General features: G+C 33.6%; 1 protein-coding gene across 3 annotated transcripts in view; it reads left to right on the forward strand.

Annotated features, from left to right (window-relative positions):
- LOC145330487 (uncharacterized) overlaps positions 1–25,355 on the forward strand; it is a 149,187-nt gene that overhangs the window by 54,272 nt on the left and 69,560 nt on the right. For 2 of the 3 annotated variants that reach the window (XM_080175113.1, XM_080175112.1), the window contains exons 13-16: positions 14,201–14,280; positions 14,778–14,968; positions 15,249–15,305; positions 15,637–15,783. In XM_080175113.1, the coding sequence (XP_080031239.1) occupies positions 14,201–14,280; positions 14,778–14,968; positions 15,249–15,305; positions 15,637–15,783 (475 nt within the window). The remainder of the gene's footprint in view (positions 1–14,200; positions 14,281–14,777; positions 14,969–15,248; positions 15,306–15,636; positions 15,784–25,355) is intronic. The other variant, XM_080175114.1, reaches the window with a different exon arrangement.

A 25,355-nucleotide genomic window follows, 5' to 3' on the forward strand; every position in this document is an offset into this window, starting at 1 on the left:
TTTTTAAGATTCTAAATCAAATTGTATTTTAAATATTTTCTTTAATTTTTTTTAAAACATAATAAATTACAGAAAAATAATAATAATTAATAAGATTAATCTTTTTATATTTTTTTTTTACATATATAGAATAGGTTATGATTAAGATGCAAAAAGCCGCGGACGGTTTAGATAAATAGCAGACAAATTATTTTAGTAGGGGGGAAGTAATATTTTACAATGAAATTGGGGTGAGTATTCATCCTCTTATCCTTTTTCCTTATGTTAAAAACAAAGAAAGTAAATGTATTAAGCAAATTTAGAGTATTTATGAGTATTTACATACAAACTGAATACGGCGTAAAGTGACTGTTTTTGCCAGCCCCCCCCCCCCCCCATAAATTGTTTAAAATGTAAACATGATATTACTCAAATAAAGCCAAGGATATGAATTTAATAATAAAATGCACAATTAGGTAGAATTATATACATATTTATTTAATAACTCAATGTACGTGGTAGTGTTTTTAACTTCACCCTAAAACTAATTGTGTGTTTTTAACTTTTGGTATAATTTGGCCTTCCCTTTACCTTTTCAACATTAAAATTGGCTCCATGCCTCCATAACAAATTGAGATTTGAATTTTTGTCACAAATAATACAATATTTGTTTATTTATACACATAAATTTTCGTATCTCTCTCTAAGATATTTTATTATATTTTACTTCTTTCATAACTTTGTGGTCTTTCTTTGTCCCTAGTTTTCAATTTTATTTTGCTTTAAAGATCTTTAATCCAACAGCAGTCGTTCTTTTTATTAATTATCGTTGTCTAATGAATTTATTATTACTTGGATCTTACACAAGGTTATCCTGTACTCTAATAAGGTGAAACGTGTAGCTGACTAAGATAATGATTTCCCATCCACCCCCTTTATCCCATCTCCTCATTCCTACTGAATGAACGAGCTGATCAATAAATTATGTCCATGTTTGCAAGCTGAATTTACGACAATTTTTCCCCTGTCGTAATAAACACGTATATTCAATATTCATTCGAATTCGCTTTTTATCTTTATCAAAAACCCTTTACTGCAGCCAGCCATTATGTAAATTTTATATTGTTGAAAATTAAAATTATTAAGTTATTATTGAATGTATGCAAAGATTAAAAGGCATACAAAATATTCTTGCAAAAATTACATATCATTTTTTTTGCATTAACAATTCTTTAATATTTGCTCAATCATCTTATTTTGCTTCAATATCGACTTCATTTTGTTTCCATAGTTTCCTCAAACAATAAATAGGTTTAAGCAAGTTTGGGTTAAAAAGGCGATGTTGCTCTATATAACACTAGAGGCCTCTAGGGGCACTTGAGGAGGGGAGAGTCAAATTTGATAACCCAACTTATTATTTTAGATTTAAAAGAAAAAGTAAAAAAAAACTTTGGGGGGGGGGAGGGTGCCCCACCCCCCATTATTAATTTTAGTTAAAAAATAAAAATGATTTTTTTTGAGGTGGGGGGGGGGGGTAATTTTTTCTAGGGGCAATTTCTCTTTGGATTATGAGAGTAGGATATCTTTTTAATAAAGTTGTAGGATCTCCTTTACAAAGTAGCTTATTATATGTCCTTTTGGTGGAAAAATCGCATTTACAAAAGAAATGTAAAAAAGTGCCGTTAGCCGTCTAAACTGTACGACTTACTGGACTTACCTTCGTACCATTTAAAAATCTAAAAAATGTCGTCTTTTCACCATAAATTTCCTTATAAGGCATATCCCGTAGAGTTAAGTGACTAAGTATTAATTTGAGTTTTATGAAGAAAAAAAATATTAATTTTAAGAAATATATTTAAGTCTATAAATACAATCTTTTCTTTCTAACCTTCGTCAGCTTTTTTTTTGTAAATTTAAGACCAAGGGTTAAAAACCTTGCAAAGGTGATTATGTTCATAGAAAATAACCAAAAATGGATAAAATATAGCCTAATAGTTAACAAATTTATCTCATTGAAGGGATAATCTTATTTATCATTATTGGGATCGTATATCAATTTAACGTTCCTTCCTTAAGATTACTGGTAGGGATAACCTTTCCTCTTACATTCTTTTAAAATTGGCTAAACATATTTTTTATTCGTTTCATGAAAACATAAAGATTACTTCATTCGAGCAGAAAATGCAGTTTAACTAAAAAATTTCATCCCATATAATTTGAAGAAAAAAATTACTCTGAACTTACATATAATATGAATAACACTTCTTTATCTATGCGTTTATTCTACGAAATGCATGGTTTATTAATACCTAAATATATGTCATCTTTTTCTTATTGTAAAAGTGTTAAGAGACAATGCATGGGATATTATCTTTTAGGGAAAAAAATAAAACAGTTCATGACAAATCTTGTGTGATTTCTGAGATTTTAATTGGCGCAAAAACATATATTTTGACATCTGAAATTTATATTTTTACTCATATTTCAAGTTTGAACCATACTTAAAGGCTTGAAATCATGATTATGTGCATCGTGCTTTAAAAAATCAAATGAATGATCTTCCTTTTTTGGTAGGATTTATTTTTTCAACCTACGATATATCATATGCAAATGGAACTAGTCTTTTTTTTATTGTAGAAAATTTATAATTTTTTTCATATGATTCATTTAACACTGTTTAGAGATGAAACAGAAAGAATGCATGTCTTTATGTCAGTCATTTGGATAATAGGTAGACTAACCTGATTTTGTTTGTAGTAAAATAATTTTCAATTTACCCTTTTTCTTATTTTAAAACGAAAATAAATTGTGAGTGATTTTTCCCTGAACCATTCTTTAGGCGAAGCCCCAGGATGCTAGGAGCGAAGCCAATACACAGAATTAAACTCTAGACGACCTAAATTCTTTGATGATTATCCTTTTAATATTAAAGTAACAGGATGTTTGTTTGTTTGTTTGCCTCTGTGTAGCAAAGAAAATCGCTAACTGCTGAGACGATAAGACTTTTCTTTACAGTTAGGCATCTCATAAATCCAGGTAAGATTGAAAACCATTTTAGGGGAGGTTACATTCGGCTTCACCCTCCTAAAAAATCACTCTTAAAAAATACCCCTCTCCAAATCTGAATTGACATATAACAGCTACATACGTATTACTTCACTATTTATACAGAATTTGCGGGACATGCTTACCATTTTTTTTTAAATTTACCACAAATTATTAATTCTTATTGCCAACTATGGACATAATTGTCCTCAATAAAAAAAAATTTAAAAAATGATAAAAGCATTGCATATTCATAATAATGTTAACAATATTCTTTTTTAACAGGTATTTATTGTTTGTCAAGAATGTTAACATTCATAGAGCTGATTTAATAGGTTAAAATAAGTATATATAGATTTGATTATTTAGTGGGTGTGTTTGTTCATTAGGATCCTAAGCAAGTTGTTAAGCCTAAATTCTCAAATCTTAAGAAACATTGCAACCTGGCCTACAAATAAGAATGAAAAAAAGACCTAAATAATACAGTAAACGCACAGTTAGAGAAAATGCGCCCAAGAATTTTTTAAGCGATTACTTAGTCTACGTGCTTCCTGTTCATTTTTAGTAGCGAAGCTTTTCTGAAATTAACTTTGTCTGTCCGTCAGTCAGATTCCTAGATTTTTAGGTTTTCATGGTTTTCTCGATTCCTATTCAGGATTGACGGCTGAAATTATCAGGGATTGAATATGCTCATGTTCTACATATTTACATCAAGTTTCATTAGAGATTTGTCTATTAATTGTGGTGCTAGATCGATTCCTAAAGGGATAGTTCTACGAAGTGTATTTAAAGAGTTAAGGTACTTAGAGTAGTGAACTTTTATATGTCTTAGTAGAATATATTAGGCATTGGATAGATATGATTATATGTTAAAGAATTTTTAACATTGACCAGAACAAACTTTTTTTATTTGACAATATCTAAAAAAGTTAAAGTGATTTGCCACATAAATTACATGAGAATGGTCTATTTTTTCCAAATATGTATAACCAAAACACCAATTTTAGAGAATCTTTTTCCACATATTTCACAAGAGTTATAAAAAAATTGAACAGGGGTTCCCCTTGGGACAAGTTACTTAAAAAACATAAAAAATAACGTCCGGTTCATAATAGGACAGGTTTTCTATAGATTCTTTTTAAAAAAATAAAGAAAACCGTCCGGTTTACTTACAATATACACATAATCTCACGCGGAAATACCAACTAACCATACAACATATATATATATATATATATATATATAAAAAGACCATTCTCATGTAATTTATGTTGCAAATCACTAACTTTTTGAGATATTGTCAAATAAAAAAAGTTCGGTCAGGTCAATGTTAAAATTCTTTATCACAATCATATCTATCCAATACCTAATATATTCTACTAAGACATATAAAAAGATCACTACTCTAAGTACTATACTAAATAAATATTTTATTGGTCATTCTTTGTTGTTATGATGTTTTGTTGTATAAAAAGTTTGAAGTTCTATTAACTAGTAAATGCTATCTAAAGTTGTATTTATGACAAAAAAGTTTTTGCCATATATAACATGCAACGAAGTTGAAAATAAAAATGAAAAACTCATTTTTTAAGGAAAATCCCTGGTCAAATCTTTTGATTTTAATCAATAACTTTATATCATGCACTACTACGTTATTTAAAATAGAAAAAACTTAAAGTTCACTATTTTTTTTTAAATGCACTTCGTGAAACTATCCCTTTTAAAGTTTTCATAATTGTAAGGTTGCGTGATTTTAAACTTTAAAGGTTTGATGATTTCCCTATTTTACCAAGTTTAATGTTTATTGTAATTTATAGTAATTTTTTTACGATATCCATTCATAATTTTTGAGCTTCGCTACTTATGGAAGTTGTCATCCTTGTTGAAGCTATGCTTTATTAGATTATTTGTAGATTCAGCGTTGCTAGAAGTCGAACCCGTATATACCGTAATTGCAGATATGCTACGCAAGTCATAAATTGCATATATTCACTTACCATAACATACCCCCTTTCACTAATATATTAAGGCGTCCACACAAAATTACGGAATAATATTTATTTGTTTACATTACTCTGATTGTCAAAAACGTGTAGTATTCGTAAGGGTATTAAAAATCCTTCTTTGATTGGAAGGATGTCCGTTTGTTTGAACAAAAAGAACTTTTGGAACAATATTGTTTTTTTTTTTTTAATTTATGGTTATTTTCCCCCAAACATAAAATAAATAATAAAATTTATGGTGTTTGGGTAAAACAATTGTTAATAGTCAAAGTCGAATCATGTGGTGGGGAGGTGGTAAAAGGGGTAATTTGAATCCTATTTTTGTAGTAACTTAGTCTATAGTTTTCATATTAACAAATTTTAATTTTACTTTATCATGCAGTAGATATATGTGTTTTAAATATAATATGTTTATATTTTATATGTTTTTTAGATCAATCATAAATACTCTTAAGTATGTTGTATAATAAGAAAATATATACAAGTATAAGATTATTTTGGAAAAATCAACTACCTAATGATTTTAGAGTAGATTTTAAAAAAGGAAGTTTATATTGTAATTTACCCTACTTACACTGTATTGGTTCCAAAGTATTATAAGGGGAGTTTATATGTGTGTTATAGGGGTGAATAGAAAAGAGGATAAGTATTATATAGTTATTGGTAAAAACAATGTTGCCCAAATCGATTAAAACGAATAAATTGGGGATACTTTTTCTAAAATTTGTTTTAGTTCAGAAAGTTTAAATGAACATATGAGAATTATAAGCAGGGAAATTAATATTTGTAACTTGTGTGCTAAGATATAAAGATATGGACTGACTTTGTTTTTAATTAATCAATTTGTTAATTGTCTGTTTTGTTTGCCTATTTGTTTCTAAGTATAATTACCTGTGTTCCTATAACAGGATGCACTGCCAGGGTAGAAAGCAATAATTAAGGCATTTAAATATTATAGTGTTTATAGTGTTTCCCCTCAACAACTAATATTTTTAAAATTTCATATAGTACAGAATATTTGGTGTTAACATAGCTTTTTCCTTTAATTGAGTTTATAACTAAGCATAGCGATAATAAAAAGTCGTTGATTAAAAGATTAAAATATCTACTCCTTATACAATTTTAATGATTTGATGTTTATTGTTTTTTTTTTGTTTTACATAAACACCGACATAGTTGAAGCATTATTTATTTAACACTTCATGCATATGTCTAATAATAACAAGAACACTTACATCCATAACATACAAATAATGAAATAAAAATATGTATGTTTGGAATTTTTGTTTATATCGTAACTAGTGGCTTTGTCTCTTCCCTCTAGGATATTCAATCCGAATTTGGCTGGTCAAAGAGGTTCTCAGTCTTAAAGGGGTAGTTTCACGAAAGGCATTTGAACCTAATTTAGTGAACCGTATATTTTTTCCTGGTTAATTGGTTAAACTACATTTATATAGCATACATTTGAAAGAATTACAATTTTCTACCACGTAGTTTTTAAAATATCAAGACTTGAAAACTACGTGGTAGAAAATTGAAATTCTTTCAAATATATGCCATATAAATATGGTTTAACCCATTAACTAGCAAAAAATATGCGGTTCACTAAATTAAGTTCAAATGTATTTTGTGAAACTACCCCTTTAATTTTTTATCAGAAATAGTAAAATTTTTGAGAAAATTTAACTTGGTTAGATTTATTGGGAGGGAAGTTCTCATTCGCCAAGAAATAATATGAAAACCCCCTGATAATGGCTAGTTGGTATATAGATAGATATACCCAAAAAAAGTCTTAACAAATCTAGTACTTAGGGAGATCTCAAGGGCCAGATTACATGTTTATACTGTTTACTTTTTAGATAATATATATTGTCGAGCTTGAGCCTCAATTATCAAAAAATTATTTATCTAATATCCACTTTAACAGTCAATAAAACAGACCTTGTAGAATACTAGCTGCTTGATGATTATAATAATAATGCTTGTATATTTAATATTTGTATTATTCATGACTGTTAAAGGGGACTTTCTTTTCTATTTCAAACTTTCTAACAGTACAGTATACACAAATCAATAAATAACAATTACCTGCTAAAGGACAATGAAGACTTTTAATTATGCGTCCTTTCTTGAATGAAGATTTCTATAGCGATATGGTATAATCTAAGAAGCTTTATAAGTCAACACAGAGTCATTATTAGAGGGTTTTAGTATGTTGTTTTATGTTTGTTTTAAACTTTTTAATCTTAAAATTAATAAATGACCTACGCGCGCCTATTCATTTATCTATAGTTAAACTATATGACCTAAATAAATCTCTAGACTTTTTCCTTTTTGTGGTAATAAAGTTTACTTTACTTTACCTAATTTCTGCAATACTTTTGGACAAAATTTATCTTGTTTTGATATGAAAGCTGTAGAGCTAATAAAAAGTGTACTGCTAAATATGACCTTAAGTTTATGATATAAACATTCACCTATATTAACAGTAAACAAAAATAAACATCAAATATTATTACCTTGCTGAAGCGGAGCCATTCTATAGCTATGACTGTCTTATCTGTACCAAAATATTTCACTGCCCGCTGTAGCAATAAGATTATACTTTTAAGGGTAGCTCAAACATAGATTATTTTTATTTAAATTGCAAATCTGAAGAAAAAAAGTAAAACAAATAGATAAGAATTAGGTTTTTTTTGTTGTAGGGGGGGGGGGGGATTACCCCCCCATAATCCTCCTGTCTAATAGCCTAACCATTGGCTTACAAACATTTTAGCGGACAAACATACTTATATACACAAAAACATGCATACAGACAGACTTCCTATTACTTTACTATATCGTGGATAGTGATAATACTTACCTACTTATACACAGAGAAAGATTATGCAATATTTCATATCAGTCAAAATTAAGTAGCTGAGTGGGTCAGAGTGATGTTATGTTAATACTGTGTTTCTACATTACAAACAATATTGCACAGACAAAATAATCATATGATAGATCATGATTATATCTATGTTAGACGGTGTTTATCATTCTTTATTTATAACTAGCGACTAAGCTTTTAGAGACCTCTAGGAGCATTTGAGTGAGAGGAGATTTCAGTTTTTTTTAAAGGTTTATATTTTTCTATGGACAATTTCTATTCGGGGGGTGGTGAAATCCTCCCGCAAATAATTATGAACCTTCTCAAAACCTATGAGAAGCTAAATTGTAAATGAAAACCATATAGGTTCAGTGGTTAGCCATATCCTTCGGTACAGACAGAGATACACCCACACAGATCCTATGATTAAACAAAGTACTCATTTTTGCATAAGCACTTTTAGTTTATTATGCCCATATGTTATAACTGATAATACTTAAAATTAGGGGAACAAGCACTAACTTTTCTAGGGAAATATAAGAGGAAATATTCATAAACTGTAAATGTAAGGGCATACACTAAGTATTTTTTAGAACCTGCTTTTTCATAATGAATTTTTTTCCTATTGATTTATAGCGTTCAAAGTCTTTTTAGCTATTGTTATTAATCTTTTAGTAACATTTATATGATTTATTACAGGATAATGTCGTCTTGAACAGCAATAATATAAGAACTAATAATATTATTCATTATTCTTATCTTTTTTGTTTGGTCATTTATATAGTTAATGTTTCAGTTGGCAGTTTTTTTGTGCAATTTTTTCGTGAATTAAAAATAGTTTTCCTGTATGGCTTCGAAACCGATAAATATCTGCTGAATTAGAACCGGTTCTCAGCAATGATGAAATATCATGTATAGCATCGAATTACAGACAATTTTCCACGAATATTGAAAAAAAAATAATTGAATTTATTCCAGTTTTGTTATCCCGGCCCCTCGGAACTAACAAAACTGGTTTTAATCTTGTAATTTTTATTTTAGTATCCATTGAAAGCTATTTTTATAATACGATCCGACAAATAAATATTCTTAAATTTATTCAGTTTATGATATTAATAGATTATTAAGTTAGTTATGACCCTTCAAGATAAAGTTTTAATGTATAAGTATTTAATTGTGTGTTAAAAAGCTATTTGTGAGAAAATCATGCTCTAAAACATCATGAAATCTATAATAATAATCAATTATTTTGCGATTCTACTCTATAATATAATTTGAATGTCCATCTGTATGTCAGTCCGCCTGTCATATTCGGTGAAACGTAATCTCGACTTAAAGGTTTTATCAAGATTCCTTATTTCAATGAGCATCCAGTTTATAATTTACTTAGTCTGTCTGTACGTCGGTATGTAGGAATAGTTTGTAGGTCGGTTATGCCACAAACGACACAGATATTGCAGTATGTCTATATATAAAGATTTGGGGGACTCTCTATCTCTTGTTCTTCCTATTTTTTTGCCTCACTTTGTTATGACTTCATGCTCTATGATTTTACTTGTCCGTTTGTCCAGCTTTGTGGATGTTGTCATCTTTATGTTGTGATGCCTTTTCTAGAGCTAATATTTTGATAATATTAACACTTGCAAAAAGTGCTTTTTTACTTTTTAAATTTGACATTGCTCCCAATTAAGTAAAATACGCTAGGAAAGCCACCAGTTTCAATGGGGAGGAGGCTGCGGGGGGGGGGGTGTCGAAAAATACTTCCCGAGTTTAAAAGGATATTGTCACCTTTGCCATCTTTGTTGTTGCAGTTGAAAATGATTCGCTTCATTAGATCTGAGGGCTTCATTGGCTATGTTTCTTTAATTTTGCAAATAATTTTCCTATGTTTATGTTAAATCATTGTGAAAATATGTTTCCAACTGAACCCTATGGGGCTCTTAGACTGCGGGCTATTACCTTAATGTTCCTATTTTGCTAATCAATTTACAAACTAAGATCTCTTATTTTTTGGTCAGGTTTGATTTGAGGGTAAGTCGAATTTTTTACTTTCGAAGTTAAATATTTTTTAGTTGAAATGTATAAACATATTTTCTTAGCTTTAGACAACATTGTTATTTTGATTAAATCAACATTTAAAGTTTTTTTTAAATGTTAATTAAATGCTATTTTTTCCGCATTGTGTTTAAAGAACAAATATCCTATTGGTTTTTACTTAGTTTCCTCGGTTATTTGTGTATGTGGCATGTTTTTTAGTAGCGATGCTACTCTATAATTAACTTTGTCCGTCCGTCCGTTAGTCAGTCAGTCCGTCCGTAACGCTATGGGGGAAATAGGATTTACTCAGCTCCTATAAAAGATAGAATGCTGAAATTTTTTGACAACATTTCAATTATTAAGGAGCACAATTGACTATAAAACATCATTTGCAGTCGGACCGATTTTTAGCAGGTTTTAGGCTATTTTTATATTTTTCACATTTTTCTCCATATCTTCAGTGTTTATGGTCCGATTTTCAAAATTTTTTCAGTTACAGATATCAAAATTAAATTTCCTGTCGTTTAAAGAAACAATCATGAAGGCCAGACTGCCTTTTTAGCAGGTTTTAGGCTATTTTTATATTTTTCACATTTTTCTCCATATCTTCAGTGTATGGTCCGATTTTCAAAATTTTTTCAGTTATAGATATCAAAATTAAATTTCCCGTCTTTTAAAGAAGACAACCATGACGGCCAGACTGCCTTTTCAGCAGGTTTTAGGCTGTTTTTGTTATATTTTTAACATTTTTCTCCATATCTTCAGTGTTTATAGTCCGATTTTCAAAATTTTTTCAGTTGTAGATATCAAAATTAAATTTCCCGTCTTTAAAGGAAATAACCATGACGGCCAGACTGCCTTTTTTGCAGGTTTTAGGCTATTTATAAATATATTTAACACTTTTTTCTATATCTTCAGTGTATATGGTCCGATTTTCCAAATTTTTGAAGTTTTTAAGGATTTAAAAATTAAATTTTTTGTCGTTTTAAGAAAACAACCATGGCGGCCAGACTGCCTTTTATCAGGTTTTTGGCTATTTTTATACGTTTTACATATTTCCCAAGATCTTTGTTTATTTTGATCCAATTTTCAAACTTTTATGGGCTATCAGTATCAAAATAATTTTTCCCATTGTTATAAGCATCTTTAATATAATTTACTTTGACCATCGTCATCATACAAAATAAAACAAGGTTTCATATTTATTTTATCCAATAAATCTATTCTTGATTTTAGTAAAAACCTTTTAAATTTACCTGTACGTATTCCCATCTACGATTTTTTGTGCTTCGCTACTTATGGATGTTGTCATCCTTGTTTTTATATAAATTTTTACATTTTTAATATTTCTAAAAGCCATTTTATTACATTTTGTATAACCTTAATTGAATTGTGATTATTAGATTTAGAATATTAAGATAAAAGTACGTTTAATGTGTATTATTAATAAACTTATGAAAAGATAACTTTTTGTATAAACGAATTTTTTGTCTTGAATAATATTGACTGTAAAAGTTTTGAAATTGGTGTAGTAAACAATCAAATGAAATAACAATTAAATGGTAGCTATTAAAAGATATTGGTTTACAATGTACCTTCTTAAGGTCCTGTCAACTACATATGGAGAAGAATTTTTTCTTTATAACCTAAAATTTAAACTAAGGATGAGGGGTTTGTCCATAGACGTCCAAGCTTTTTTTGGGGGGGGTAAAACATTTTAAGGGGGGGGGGGGTAAAATGGCGCGCGAAGCGCGCCGAAATTTATTTTTACCCCCCCCAAAATTTTTACCCCGGGGGTAAAATTTGCTTGGGGGGGGGGGGGGGGGTTATAACCCCCCCTGAAATCTGTTGGCAGGGGTAAATTTAGTTAACCCCCCCCCCAAAATTTACCCCCGGGGTAAAATTTTTTGGGGGGGGTAATTTTAATTTTATTAAATATTTAGTATTAAAAATGCGCACGAAGCGCGCAAAATTTTTTTTTATTAGAGAATTTTTATTTTGGGGGGGAGGTATTTACCCCCCAAAATTGTTTGGAGGGGTAAATACCTCCCCCCCAAAATGGTTGGGGGTGCCTACGGCACCCCCAGGGTAGGGGTAAATTTTAAATGGGGGGTAATCGCCCCATTACCCCCCCCCCCCCCTTGGACGTCTATGGGTTTGTCTCCCCCCTCCTACCTCATTAATATGATATGGTAATTCACTTTTCTAAATTAAACAAGTAAAATTATGAGGAAATTTGTTTTTAAAAATGAAAAACAAATTATGTATATTTACTTCTTATTACACAGAAGCAATAATTTAAAGTGTCAAATTTTGTAAATATTTTATTTATCAAAAATATTTGTCATATTTCTCTACAAGAACAACAATATTTTTAATTACAGCTATTAGAATTGAAAAAAAAATTATCTTTAGAATACAAAGTCATAGGCTTGCACAACCTCGTAACATAGTGTGGGAGTAAAAATTTCGAAGGTTTTATTTTTGTCGACCTTGCACAACCCACCCAACCCCCACCTCAAGAAAATCGTATAGGGGGGCCAGGGTGTGGATTATCGGCATAAACCCCTGTTTCCCTCAAAAGAAAATCGTCAAGAAGAAGTTGGGGGATTGAAATTTTATGGAATGGTAAAAAAAATATTGAGAGTTTACCCAACATTTTTGTTTTAGATCAAACATCTTTATCCTATTGCCACAAATTTTTTGTAAGTATTTTAGTACTTCCCTATGATATTAGATTTATAGAGAAACTTCGCTACTAAATATTCCAACAGGTTCTTGTTTGCAATTTTCTGGCAGATGATCACAGCACAGACACAATATGTTTTTGCAATTTTGCAAATTGCAAATTATTTATTTGCTTCAGTGTTCTCATGTATACAACCATATTAGACGTAGTGGAATGTGTTTTAGTATTAGATAGAAAATTTAACATAGGATAACAGAAACTACTCAATTATTCTACCCTATTAAAAGAACTCTAAAGTTAGTATTGCTGAGTTTTTCATATCTTTGGTAATAATTATCTTTAATAATATTGAAATAAATTAACAAAAGCAAATTTCAAACTAAAAATTATAAAAACAAAGAAATATAAGAGGTATACTTATATACTAATTGTATTTGACATAATCATCTATTTTTTTTTTTAAGAAAAAATGTGGCAAAACTGAATGTCAATTATCGTTTTACATTGAAAGAACACGAGAAAAAAAGTCCAGACCCTTATGTTTTTATGATTAAATGTGAAAGGTTTCGTGACTTTTTTTTTGTTTTTTTTGTTTAAATTTTTATGACAAAACTTAAACTTTACATAGTATTTAGATATACAAAGGATAATTAAATAATTTTATTAACTTTTCACCACTAAATTATTGAATAATGAACGAAAGAAAATTAATAGAAACCAGAAACTAATAACTTTTCTCTTAAATTCAACCTTACAAAGAAAAAAAATGGATAAAGATTTAATTAGCTTCAAATATTGCATCAAAAGACAATATGTCTCAACACAAGTGTATAGTCATTAATGTCATATCTTGATATTATGACAGCCAAAAATATTTTATAAATAGCATGTCGATAAATATCAGCCACGACTACTCTTTAACAAAGCCATAAAACGACAAAAAACTCTTGAAATTACAAACAATTTTGACATGGATGTAAAAATATATAAATGAAAGATATATAACCGTGCATTAGGTGGGTGTTACTTCCCTTAAAATTAAAATTTAGAAGGTGCACCTTCCTTTTATTTTCCCCCTCGAGAAATACACCAATCGTGACACAACCCTGTGCACGCCATTGTTTTTAATTATACAATTCATTTGCAAAATAAATTTTGCATTTTTCTTGGTTATTTTAATTAGACTTTGTTTTGGTTTTAACAAATTGCTTTCTTAATTCAATTAGAAATTATTTGTTCTTCAAAATTGATTATTTAATCCCTTATTACCAAGCTCGTAAATTATCTAATAATTCAAAAAAGTTTTGAGTATAACTGTATAAAGACTCGTGATTTTATACATTTTAAGTTTTACTAAGTGGAAATAACATGAAATAGATTAGAAAATAGGCAAAATTAATTTCTTATAATGATGTATTTTTTATTAAAATAGGTTTTAAAAATATAAAATAAATGACTACAAATTTCAAAATAGCAAATGTCATAACAAAGTGATATTTTATATATTAGCTGCGCTTATTTATGGCATGATTCTCATCCTTGTTTTTATTATATAAACTAATAGATTCCTTTTTTCAGATTTTGAGATTGGAAAAGAGCCAGAAAGAACAGTATCGTCAGAACCAACCACACTCACTAATATTTCAACTTCACAACTAGTAAGTCACCTTTTTTATAGAGGCGGTTTCTCTTGGGATGGTGGTGATATCCCCCCCCCCAAAAAAAAAAAAATAGTTTCCATGACTTATGAGGAGCTACATTGTAAAGGAGAATGGTTAGCGAGATCCTTCGGAACAGATAGGCACACATAGACATCCGGTTACTTTTTTATAAGGATTTATCTCTTGTCATCTTTATTTTTCTTTACATTTCTCATTGTTTCCCTTTATTTATTCAGAGAGAGAGGGGGGGGGGCAATGGGCTGTTTATTACACTAGTTCCCAAAGTTTTAAAATAAAAAAGTTTTGTTGGCTTAACCACTTTGGGGACTTTAAGTGTTTTCTTATTGGTTGAGTAGCCAGACGATTAAACCATTTATTGTAATTTACATAGGGTTAATTTAATATATCATCATTGGTGATGTACAACATTTTATCGGCCATTGTCTTATCCCTTTAGATCCCTGGATCTTAGTATTTATTGATCATTTTTGTAGGACAACGAAACTCCCACCCCAACTGAACCAGATCAAACAAAAACCAAAGCAGGGAAAATGACTTCTCCCTCCCGCTCCCCGACCTCGCCGAGTCTCTCCAACCCAACCTCATCGCCACAGTCACTGACAGACTCCGCCATCGGCGGAGAATATTCTACGTCGCCGGAATTTAGACAAGTCGTCGACTTCAGGTAAATAAATACTTTCTTAGATAGACTAGTTAGCCTATTTAGCATACTAAAAAAAGTTTAAATATTGTAGTTATTTATGTCAATTTGACTTTTCTTTGTAGATGCGATTTCTCATAGTAGGATATCGGTATTATCTTCCAAAATGGCTATAAACTTTCCCAGGACTTATAAGGAGCTACACTGCAATGGAGAATTATTTCAGTTTAGCGGTTAGCAAGAACTTTCGGAACATACAGTTGGACATCCTGTTACTTTATATTATAACAAAAAAATATTTCAGAGATGAGGGAGAGGAAATATTAGAATCATTTGGAGAAAAGGAAATGGATTTTGACAGGTAAGAAAATTTTTACATTTTATTCTTCCAAAATTTTAGCTGTCTTTTTATCTAAATGTTTGTCCTTGTATTAACAATTTCATTATCATTATTATATATATTTTTTATTTCTAACGAAACCTTTTCAATTGACAAAAAATCACGAAATCTAAGCCAGTCAAAAAAAAGTTATTCCGGAGGTTTTTTTCTTATGGGCAAACTAGATCTAAAATTGACATTTTGTAACAATTTGAGCTTTATTGATTTTTCATAGTTGTATTATTTATTAACAATTTCTAGATATTTCTTGTTTTGTCGTTTTATCCACCCTAACCTTTTATATATTGTGTAGTGATGTCCCCGATATTGGTGTCCGTCCGGAAGGAGGCGGAAACGGCGGCGACCTCGTTCGCCGCCATTCCTGGCTGCGCACTTCGCTGCGACGGTCCTCGCCGAAACAGGACAGTCTGGTCCCGCCGAAACGTTGGGGTTCTTTCCGGTAAGTAATATTTATGTTGTGTTTATTTTCTGTATTTTCACATTTAAAAGACGACATTTGTGACATTATTTTTTCCAAATACTAATATTTAAATTACTTAAGTTTGAGATAGAATATGACTGCTCTCCTAGCTTTTAGTTTTGATTATAAACGTTTTTTTTACTCAGACACTTATACAATTACTTTAAGATCCATTTTAAAAATTCTGTTTGAACTTTCGGGAATAAAAATGTTTGTTCTACGTTTTTGTATGAAAATTGGTATTAAACAAAATTGTACAAAATGAACCAGAAAACTTTTAATATGTAACAATGAAAAAGAAAAGTTTAGTGTTTATACAATATTTACAATGTTACAAACTGAAAAAATAGCCACTTGAAATAATTTTTTCTTTCATTCACGCTTATTTCTTTACCCCCGTAGCCCCACCCCCATAAATTTAAATTTTACAGAAAACTTATTTCTAGCTGCTGTGTTGGGGTGTCAAATACTTCGGGGTACTTTCCCTCAGGGGCTCTTCTTTCCTTTACTTGAAATAACCTATTTTCAATTCATGTCACAACTTATACAGAAAATAGTTTAAAAAAAAAAACATGATCACTGATTTTCGAGGGTCTAATATTGTGTTTAACTTTCTAGAACTATGTATTGCGAGACACAAATCAAATTAAAAAGTTTCAAGGCCATAGAACCCATACAGAGGCTTAATTAATTTTTATTTCCATTTTTTTTCTTGGATAAATCAGTAATTTGTTGTTTCTGTTGGTAGATTTTTCATGAACTCCCAAAAGTTTAGTTTACAACCAAATTTGGTGCCAACCAAATTCTCAAAACTTATCCAGGCGGGTGTTCATGCAAAATTGTTAAAATATTGGAAATAGCAGAGTTTGGGACGAAACAAAAAATAGAATACAGAAGTTTAGAATAACTTTTGTAATGATTAATGCATGTTAGGAGAAGAAAACAAAAATTAAATTTAGCAAATATAATAGAAATTATAGGATGGTTTTCTTTTATCTTTTAGACGGGCCCTAATAAGAGGTGCCTATAGAAGCTTTTAGGGGCATACAAACTAGTAGGTTTTATAAATCAAAGTTCAAAGCTTTTTTTTGGTACGGTATACTTTCAGTATTGTACAAACACACTGAAAACTTCTCCCTAGTCCTCTGTGTGTGTCTATAAAATTGATATACAAACATGGATGAGGTGTTTCTTGTAAAAACTCATGTCTTACTATTTAAGAGCTTGTAATTGAGACTGTGATATATTTTAGACAACAAATTATAGGTTTAAGTTGTCATTTTATGAAAGACCATATGGAAGCCTTATCAACTTAGATTAATTATAATATTCCTATAACACACCTAAACCTATCCTATGTAATAGTCAGTGCATTATAAACGTTTTCTAATTGGTACAGGGAAGGTTTTAAGCTATTTTGAGGGGAGGGTGGCGCCCCTGGAAAGAAAATAGCCAACTCGCCATTATTAAAGTTAAAATTGGAAGTAAAGGTTCAATACCCCAACCCCCTCCCTCTTTCCCAGGTGCCCATAGAGACCTCTAATGGGCATATTCGCTTATTATTAATAAAAAGCTTAAAATTAAATGAACTCTCCACTATCTATTTTGTTTTCTATCCATTTATAACTTTGATTACAATTAGTTACCATGTACCTCCTCTCTTATTTTTTAAAGTGAAGTTTTTCTTCGTTTTATTTTTCTTTCATGCTTATGCTTAACGGAAGGCTCTAAAGAATATATACTATAGCTTTTGATTTAAAATCTTCAATGTTAATTTTTATAATCGAAGCGGACAAAAATAAAGAAGTTCTTTAATAATACCAGAATGCCTGTATCTAGTATAAACCTTTATTTCCTGAATATTTTCTTTTTTTTAATATTTTGATTTCATTGACGAATCTAACTTATGAAAAATATTCACTTAATTAAAAATTCATATATTATTATTTAACAATGAAAAAATTGTTAATTTTCTGCTTCTAATGATTTACATAATTTTCTTAATTTAATTTATGATAATAAAGGAAAGGTTAATGGATAAATGTGAGAGTTTTATATGTGCCCTTAAGCAGAGAGAGAGGGGACAATGGGCTGTTTATTACACTAGTTCCCAAAGTTTTAAATAACGTTTTCTTATTTGTTGGCTTAACACCTTTGGGGACTTCAGTGAATTTCGATTGGCTGATTCATCAATTTAAGTGTTCAAACATTTCAACCACTAATCTTAATTTATAAAATTTTATTTATTATCATTGGGTATGTATATCAATTTATTATCTATTGTCTTATCCCTTTAGATCCCTGGCCCTTTAGTATGAATTCAATTTTGCTTAAACTTTAAACATATTTTCCGTTAGAGGGTGGATGTGCCACTTCTTGAATCGACCACAAAAGAACTCATAAAACAAGGTTTGGGAACCTCTAAACCTACAATTTTCCGCTGTTTTTATTTGGCCACTGATTACATGAAAAAGCTGCTTCAGTTACAGTACTGATTACGCCGCGCGCTGCTGAAGTATAGTGCTGTAATTCTTTTTTCTTAGTCTGAGTTCCTATTAGATTGTTTTAAAAAAGAGGCACTTATGCCCACCTGCTATATTTTGTACAGTGTTGATATGCACTATTCTGTACTTGTTTTTTAATATTTGTCTAAATTATTTTTAATGAGAAATTTATGATCCCCAGTAATTCATTTAAAACAATCAGATAATAACTTTTGACATATGGCTTCTTAGGAATTTTACCATGGAAAAATATCAATTTACTAAATTATTTTGTTGTCATTTTGTCACTTGGTTATTTTAAACATTTTTTTTATCCTTGTAGAATAGTAACAGTATCTAAATTTTGTGTTTGTACTGAAGGATCTCGCCAACCGCTTAACTAATATGGTTCTCATTACAGCTTCTCATAGGTCCTGGGAAGGTTTATAGCTATTTTGGGGAAGGGTACCACCAGGAAATAAACCCCAAATCAACCCTAAAAAATTTTTTTTACTTTTCTTTAAAGAAACAAAATGGGGGAAAGGGTGGTTGACCCACCTTCCCCTCCCCAACTTAAGTGCACCTAGAGCCCTCTATTTCCGCAGCCGTTAGTTAAATAAAAAGAACTGATAAAAGGTTGCTCAAAAGAAGGTTTAAATATTACAAAATAAAGCTAAACTTATTTAATTTTTGACAAAATTTTAGTTGTTGTATGAGCAGGGAAAACATATATACAAAGGGTTAATTACGGTGTCTATAAAGAATGTCTTGTTTTCTAACCATTTAATGAGGACTTGTTCTATTGTTTTAAATTGAATGTTTCTTTAATTCTTGTTATAAATCTAGATAAAATTTTTTTAGAGTTTAATGTCTTATGTATGTTAATTGTTAATAGTTAATAATCGCATCGTATTATAAACAGCGTTCCGCGGATATAAAATGTACAATTATAAGATTAAAACCAGTTTTGTTTGCCCTGAGATGTTGAAGATACGGGCTAACTAAACTGGTTTCGATATTATGATTATGTACATTTTTATATTCGTAGAAAATTGGATATAATACAATACGGTACATACTTATTTAGTGTGGCTGAGAACCGGTTCTAATCCAGCGGATATTAATCGGTTTCGAATCTATACTGGAAATTGTAATACAAGTTTGGTCTTTTGTAGGGAGTAAGGGAGGGGACAATGGTCAATTAATTCAATATAAGAGTTATCAAAGAAAGGGCATGAAATCCAGTTTAATCCAATAAATTTGTAGGAAATTATAAAGGGATTGTTAATTGAATAATAGATTTCCATAGCGTCATGTAAAGTGAAATCACAACTTGTTTTTGATGAAATATATTAAGGTTTTATGGTGTGATTTTTATATTACAAGATTATTGGACCCCGCCAGCTGCTTGCAAGAATATGACTGCCTCTTTTTATTCTGTTTATTTCCCTTGCCCCTTGCCCCCACCTCCCTTCTCCCCGTCTGCTACATTCCAAACTAACACAACGAGTAGTGAGTAGTTATTTCCCTTGCCCCCACTTCCCTTATCCCTTCTCCCCGTCTGCAATATTCAAAACATACACAACGAGTAGCGGCATTTCATGCGCAAGTACCCAAACTCAGACAGAAACTGCTAAATTCTTGCACATTCCCTTTAACCAGTACCCAAAGTCTGAGACTCCTAAAAATTGAATATTCGATCCATTGTCCCCTCCCTTACTCCCTGGGTCTTTTGACAGGTTTCATGCAAAGATTAATAGTAATATCTTTTTTTTTGCAAAATGTAGACGTTTTTTGTATCTCTTTGAGTCTTTATCCCAGAAAAATGCTAAGTATATACAATGACATGATTATGATTGCTTTAACATTGATTTTAATAACTTCTCATTAGGATTATAAAAGTTATAAAGGCTGTAGAAATATTATACAATGAATTGGATTTTTTCTCCCCATTTAAAATTGACCCCTACCCTTGGGCTTCGCGCGTATTTTCAATACTCAATTTTTGATAAAATTTAAATTACCCCCCCCAAAACTTTTAAGCCGGGGGTAAATTTTGGGGGGGGTAAACAAATTTTCCTTGCCAACAGATTTCAGGGGGGGTAATTAACCCCCCTAAGCAAATTTTACCCCCGGGGTAAAAATTTAGGGGGGGGTAAAAAAAATTTGCGGCGCGCTTCGCGCGCTATTTTACCCCCCCAAAACCGAATTCCCCCCCCCCTTAAAAAAATTTTACCCCCCCCCAAAATAAAAAGCTTGGACGCCCCTGCCCCTCCCCCCAACATTTACCTGGAAGTCCTTGCTTACACCCCATGGGGAATGTCTATGCACTCGCCAGATTCAAATGTTAGCAATCAAGGTGATTACATTTTGTAGACGTTTCCAAGAAAATTTAATATATATTTCATAGTAATATAGTTGTTCTTATACATTTTTACTGAAGCATAATTATTAGAATATGTTGCAAACTTGATATTTAAATTAGAAACATGTTTTATAAATTTTGAAATTACATTTACTTTTTTTAATGACCATGGTTAGATATGTCAAAAGATAAGATTAATTTGTTAATTTGCCAGGGATAGTTAAATTTAAATTTGTTAAAAATATAAATATTAAAATAACCTTTTAAAGAAAACAAGTAATTGTAATTTTTCCAAGTAATAGGCTTATTGGATTTTATTTTGTTTTGGATTTTGAAAAAAGTCTTATTTTAACCTTTTACACCAATTATAAATATTCTTTTTTATTGTTTTTTTTTGTATGTTAAAGAAGATATAAAAAGTAGAGTCTGCGCCCCCAATGTCCGACAGAATAAGGATATGAAAGAAAAATAAGATATTTTATTTCATTTAATATAAGTTTGTATTAAAACTAATCTTGTATAGGAACTTGTAATAACATGTTAGTTAAGAGTCAGTCCTTTAAGCAGCAATTTCCATCAACGTCAGTATTATTATTCATAGAACCTTCCCTTAAACCAACATTATTATTAGTTCCCCCTCAACAAGGTTGACAAAGTGCAGTTTTGCAAAAATTAAAAAATCATCATACATCATACAGAAATATAAACCTTACCAATAAGAGCTAGATCTTTAAATCATTTTAATGGTGATTTAGATCGGGGTGCGCCGAATTTCAGCCAATCACAGCGCGGCATTTTTAAAATGCCGCGCTGTGATTGGCTGAAATATGGCGCATCCCGATCTGGTTCACCACTAAAATGATTTAAAGATCCAGCTAAGGAAATCTTATTATGCATAGCCTAATTGTCTAAAGAATCAGCGTGTCATTTGTTATCATAAGGGAAAAATGGAAATTTTCTTAAGTAATTGTTGAACCAGCCATTCTTTACGTCACTATCTTAGATATAGAAAAGCTTCGCCTTTCAAAATTATGATCACTTAGAGACAAGTTTTCTCACAGTAATTTAAGATGTACCACATGAAAAATTATAATCAACATTTGGATATCTTATTAGGCATTTTATAAAGAACATTCAAGGTTCCCAAATTAGTTTTAATTTTAATGTTGGTTTTGCTTGTTAGTTTTAGATTAAATTAATATTAGTAACAAGGATGGTCATATACATAAAAGCTTAATCTTCCAGCATCTTAAACTAAATAATAAGATGAAAATTTTGTACACGAAATATTTACATTTTATCCTGTTATGTTTGTTGATGTATTTTTAAATCTAATGTTTTTAAATTTATTTTTTATTTCTTAGTTTAATTTATTACTTAAGATTTCAATAACTTCTGAACCGACCGAGTTCTGTATTTTCAGGAAGCTTCGCATAGGTTTGGGATGGGATGGTTTTAGGTTATTTTATTTTCAAGATTTGAGTCTTGAGATGATTTAATTTTTTTCTATTGCTTCCCCTTCGAATAAAGATACTCAAATTGATAGGGACACAGCCACTAGTCTTAGAAATAACAAGAGTATATGTGGTATCCGCCTAGGGTAAATGGCAGACACCAGAGTTCAAAATGACTACGGCAGTGTGAACAGACGTGGACACCTATACTATAGAGAAGCTACGCTTCTCTAGCAATCACTAAATAATAAACAGCATCTATTCAGTTGTTCCCTGGCCCTCGAAGTGGACGTCCTCCCCTTCACAACCCACCCCCTCGGGGCTGTTGACCAAGGCGCCCACCATATCGAGGGTGAAGAACAGGGGATGGTTCAGCTGGAACGTCAGTGGCTGGGTCTTGCCTGGCAGCGTGTAGACTCGGTTCCTGGCCAGGTCTCGGCACGTTTCTGGATCGATCTTGGTTGGCCTCATGAGGGTGGGGACCGAGGTCACCTTGAGGTGACCCCATACCCCACACCTGAATGTCCACTGGGACACGGTGAGCTGACAACTGTATCCTGTTGTTTCCCTAATCTTGACTTGCTGCAGGACATGTACTTCATGGCCCAGGGGCACCTCCTGGTGTAGCGGTTCCGTGCTACACATCTTTTCCTTATTGTAGGCTGTGACGTGGGTGGGGTTGGCGCAGTCCCACCCTACCAGGACGTAGCTAGTTGTAGGCCACACGGCTGCCAGCAGTAGTCCCCACAGGACCATCCACCAGTGTGAGAAGCTACCAGACAGCCGTCTACCTCGCGCACGCGGCTGGGGATCTTTGGCTCGGGTCACGGCTGCTTCTTGGGGCTGGACACGGCTGGGCTGCTCCTGGCTAGATACAAATTTCCATTGAGCGTTATCTTTGTGTGTTCGGGGCACCCCGATACCCTCCCCAATGACAGACTGGCAGGCGACTGGCGCTTGCCTGGGTGTTGGCTCCCCTAGCCCCAAGGGGTCCCTTCCCTTGTCCATGGCATGCCCAGTGGCATGGGGCTGAAGTGCGTGTGGCACAGGCTCGCCCTGACTCACGTCCCTCCCCTGCCCTAGGAACTCAGGTGCATGTGGCACAGGCAAGTCCTTATATCCCCAAATTTCAATCTCCCCAGCCTCTGGTGCAGGAGGCACAGGCAAGGTTGGGGTTTTACAATAATTTGGATACAATACATTTGTTAAATTTAACTTATCCTGGCTCGACTGGAAGTGCTGGGCAGCTGGGTTCCCTCGGCTGGCAGGGGGTGCTGGATGGTGTATAGCTGGGCTCTCCCTACAGGCTGGTGGCGCTGGTTGACTGGGGGTGACGGGTGTCACCCCTTCCTCTGGGACTGCTGGCTCGTTCCAGGATCCAGGTATCTCGGTGGCGGCGACGGTTGTCGCCCCAGGCACCAGGTTGGAGGCGCTGGATAGCACCCCCCAGTCATCGCAGGTGGCGGCGCCGGGTGGCGCCCCATACATCGACTCTGATGCGCTGGCTAGCGCCTCCTGCCTCTCTCGTTCAACGGCCGCCAGGGCCTCCCCGTACACCGTCTCAGTGACGCTGGGTAGCGCCCCTCCACTCTTGCTGGGTAGGCTCGGTCGGGCAGGCCCCATCATGTTTAGGCTAAAAGGCTGGGGCCTCAGAACTTCTGGCTCGGCAATGTTGTTGGGCTGCACAAACTCCGGCCCCAGGTGGTTGAGACTGAAGCCCAGGCCAACCCGGTTGGGTTCAGCCACGCCTCCCAGTACGTTGATTCTAGCTGGAACGGTCCCAAACTGCGGCATTCCGTCGGCTCGGCCCGCTGCGTTGGGGGCGGCTGCTTGCTGCGGTGGTGCTGGGGGCGCGCTCCCTTCCATGGTGGCTACTCTGCTGGGCTTTCCTGGGGGAGCGCCCTTGTCTGCGGTGCGCCTACGGCCGGCTACCTGGTCCCAGTCGGCTCTGCACTCGGCCGCCGTATGGCCAGCATAGTGGCAACGCTCGCACTTGGCAGGACGGTCACGGCGTGGCTGGGTGCGTCTCTCCTCTAGGCTGACTTCCATAGGCGTCGGACAGTCTCGAGCTCGGTGGCCTCTCCCTTGGCAGCGGAAACAGCGGCCTGGAGTCTTGTCATCTGGAGCGACCTTCCCCATCTGGTGGAGACCCGGAGCCAAGGCGCCAATCTCCATTGGCTCCGACTCGTCGTAATTGGGCAACTGGACGCTGGCTGATCCCGTGAGCCCGTCGGTGGCGTCCACTAGGCACACACCCTCCTTCAGCTGCTTGGTAATCATTGTGACGGTGAACATGGCTCGCCTCGTGTACTCAGGTACAGAGGCGATCTCATGACTCATCATTTCACGTTTCACATTAGCGTTACGAATGCCACGATTTAGTTCATCGATTAATAACTCGAGATCCTCATGGCTGTAGGCCTCCCTATACAAGGCACACTTTGTGGATATGTATGCTTGTATAGGTTCTGTCGAGTGTTGCCTGTAATCCCTGAAGGCTTGCTTCAAAGTCTGGGATTCAAAGGCTGGACGAAATAACATTTCACACTCGGCCTTGACTTGTTCATATGTCAAGGCTTGGCCTGCCTCGCCAAACAGATGAGAAGCCATTTCTGCCGCTTGCCCTACCAGTGACAGTAAAAGGGCGTTGCGGCGGTTGAGGGTGTCATGGGGCGGCACGCGGTAAGCCGCCCATGACATCTCGAGTCTGCGGATGTGGGAACTCCAGGATTGCTTGGGCGGTCCTCTATACTCCGGCAGGTTACTCAGCATCAGCTTGCGGTACTCGGCTGGAGCCGGCTGGGGGTCATCCTGGAGCCATCCTTGGGCTTGGTCGCCTCCTGGCGCTTGCGGCTGCTCCATCGGGTCAACGGTTCAGCGGCGGGACACAAAGCTGTAAGACAATATTATAAATGGTCTACACTTGAGGCTTTCTAGCCTAGCAGCCAACACTGTTTATCACTAGGTTGGTAGTTTAGCTACAAAGATATAACTTAGATGTACTTGTCACTAGTTTTTTCTGAGGTTGTAGAGTAGGCTGGTAGGGGTAGATAGCTGTTGAGGGTCTGAACTGCTGTCAGGAACTGATTGGGTTTTCCTTTATCACACTATAGATAGGAGGGAGAAGTTTGTAATTCTTATTTTCTAAAAATATCTCTGTTAGATGCTATGGAGTAGCTCCGCTCCTGCGTGTGTGTGTGCGTGTGTGTGTGCGTGAAATGTCCTTTCCTTGCAGCGCGCTTACGCACC

Source organism: Acartia tonsa, chromosome 10 (assembly GCF_053477335.1).
Source record: "Acartia tonsa isolate MP-2025a chromosome 10, ASM5347733v1, whole genome shotgun sequence".
NCBI classification, from domain to species: Eukaryota; Metazoa; Arthropoda; class Copepoda; order Calanoida; family Acartiidae; genus Acartia; species Acartia tonsa.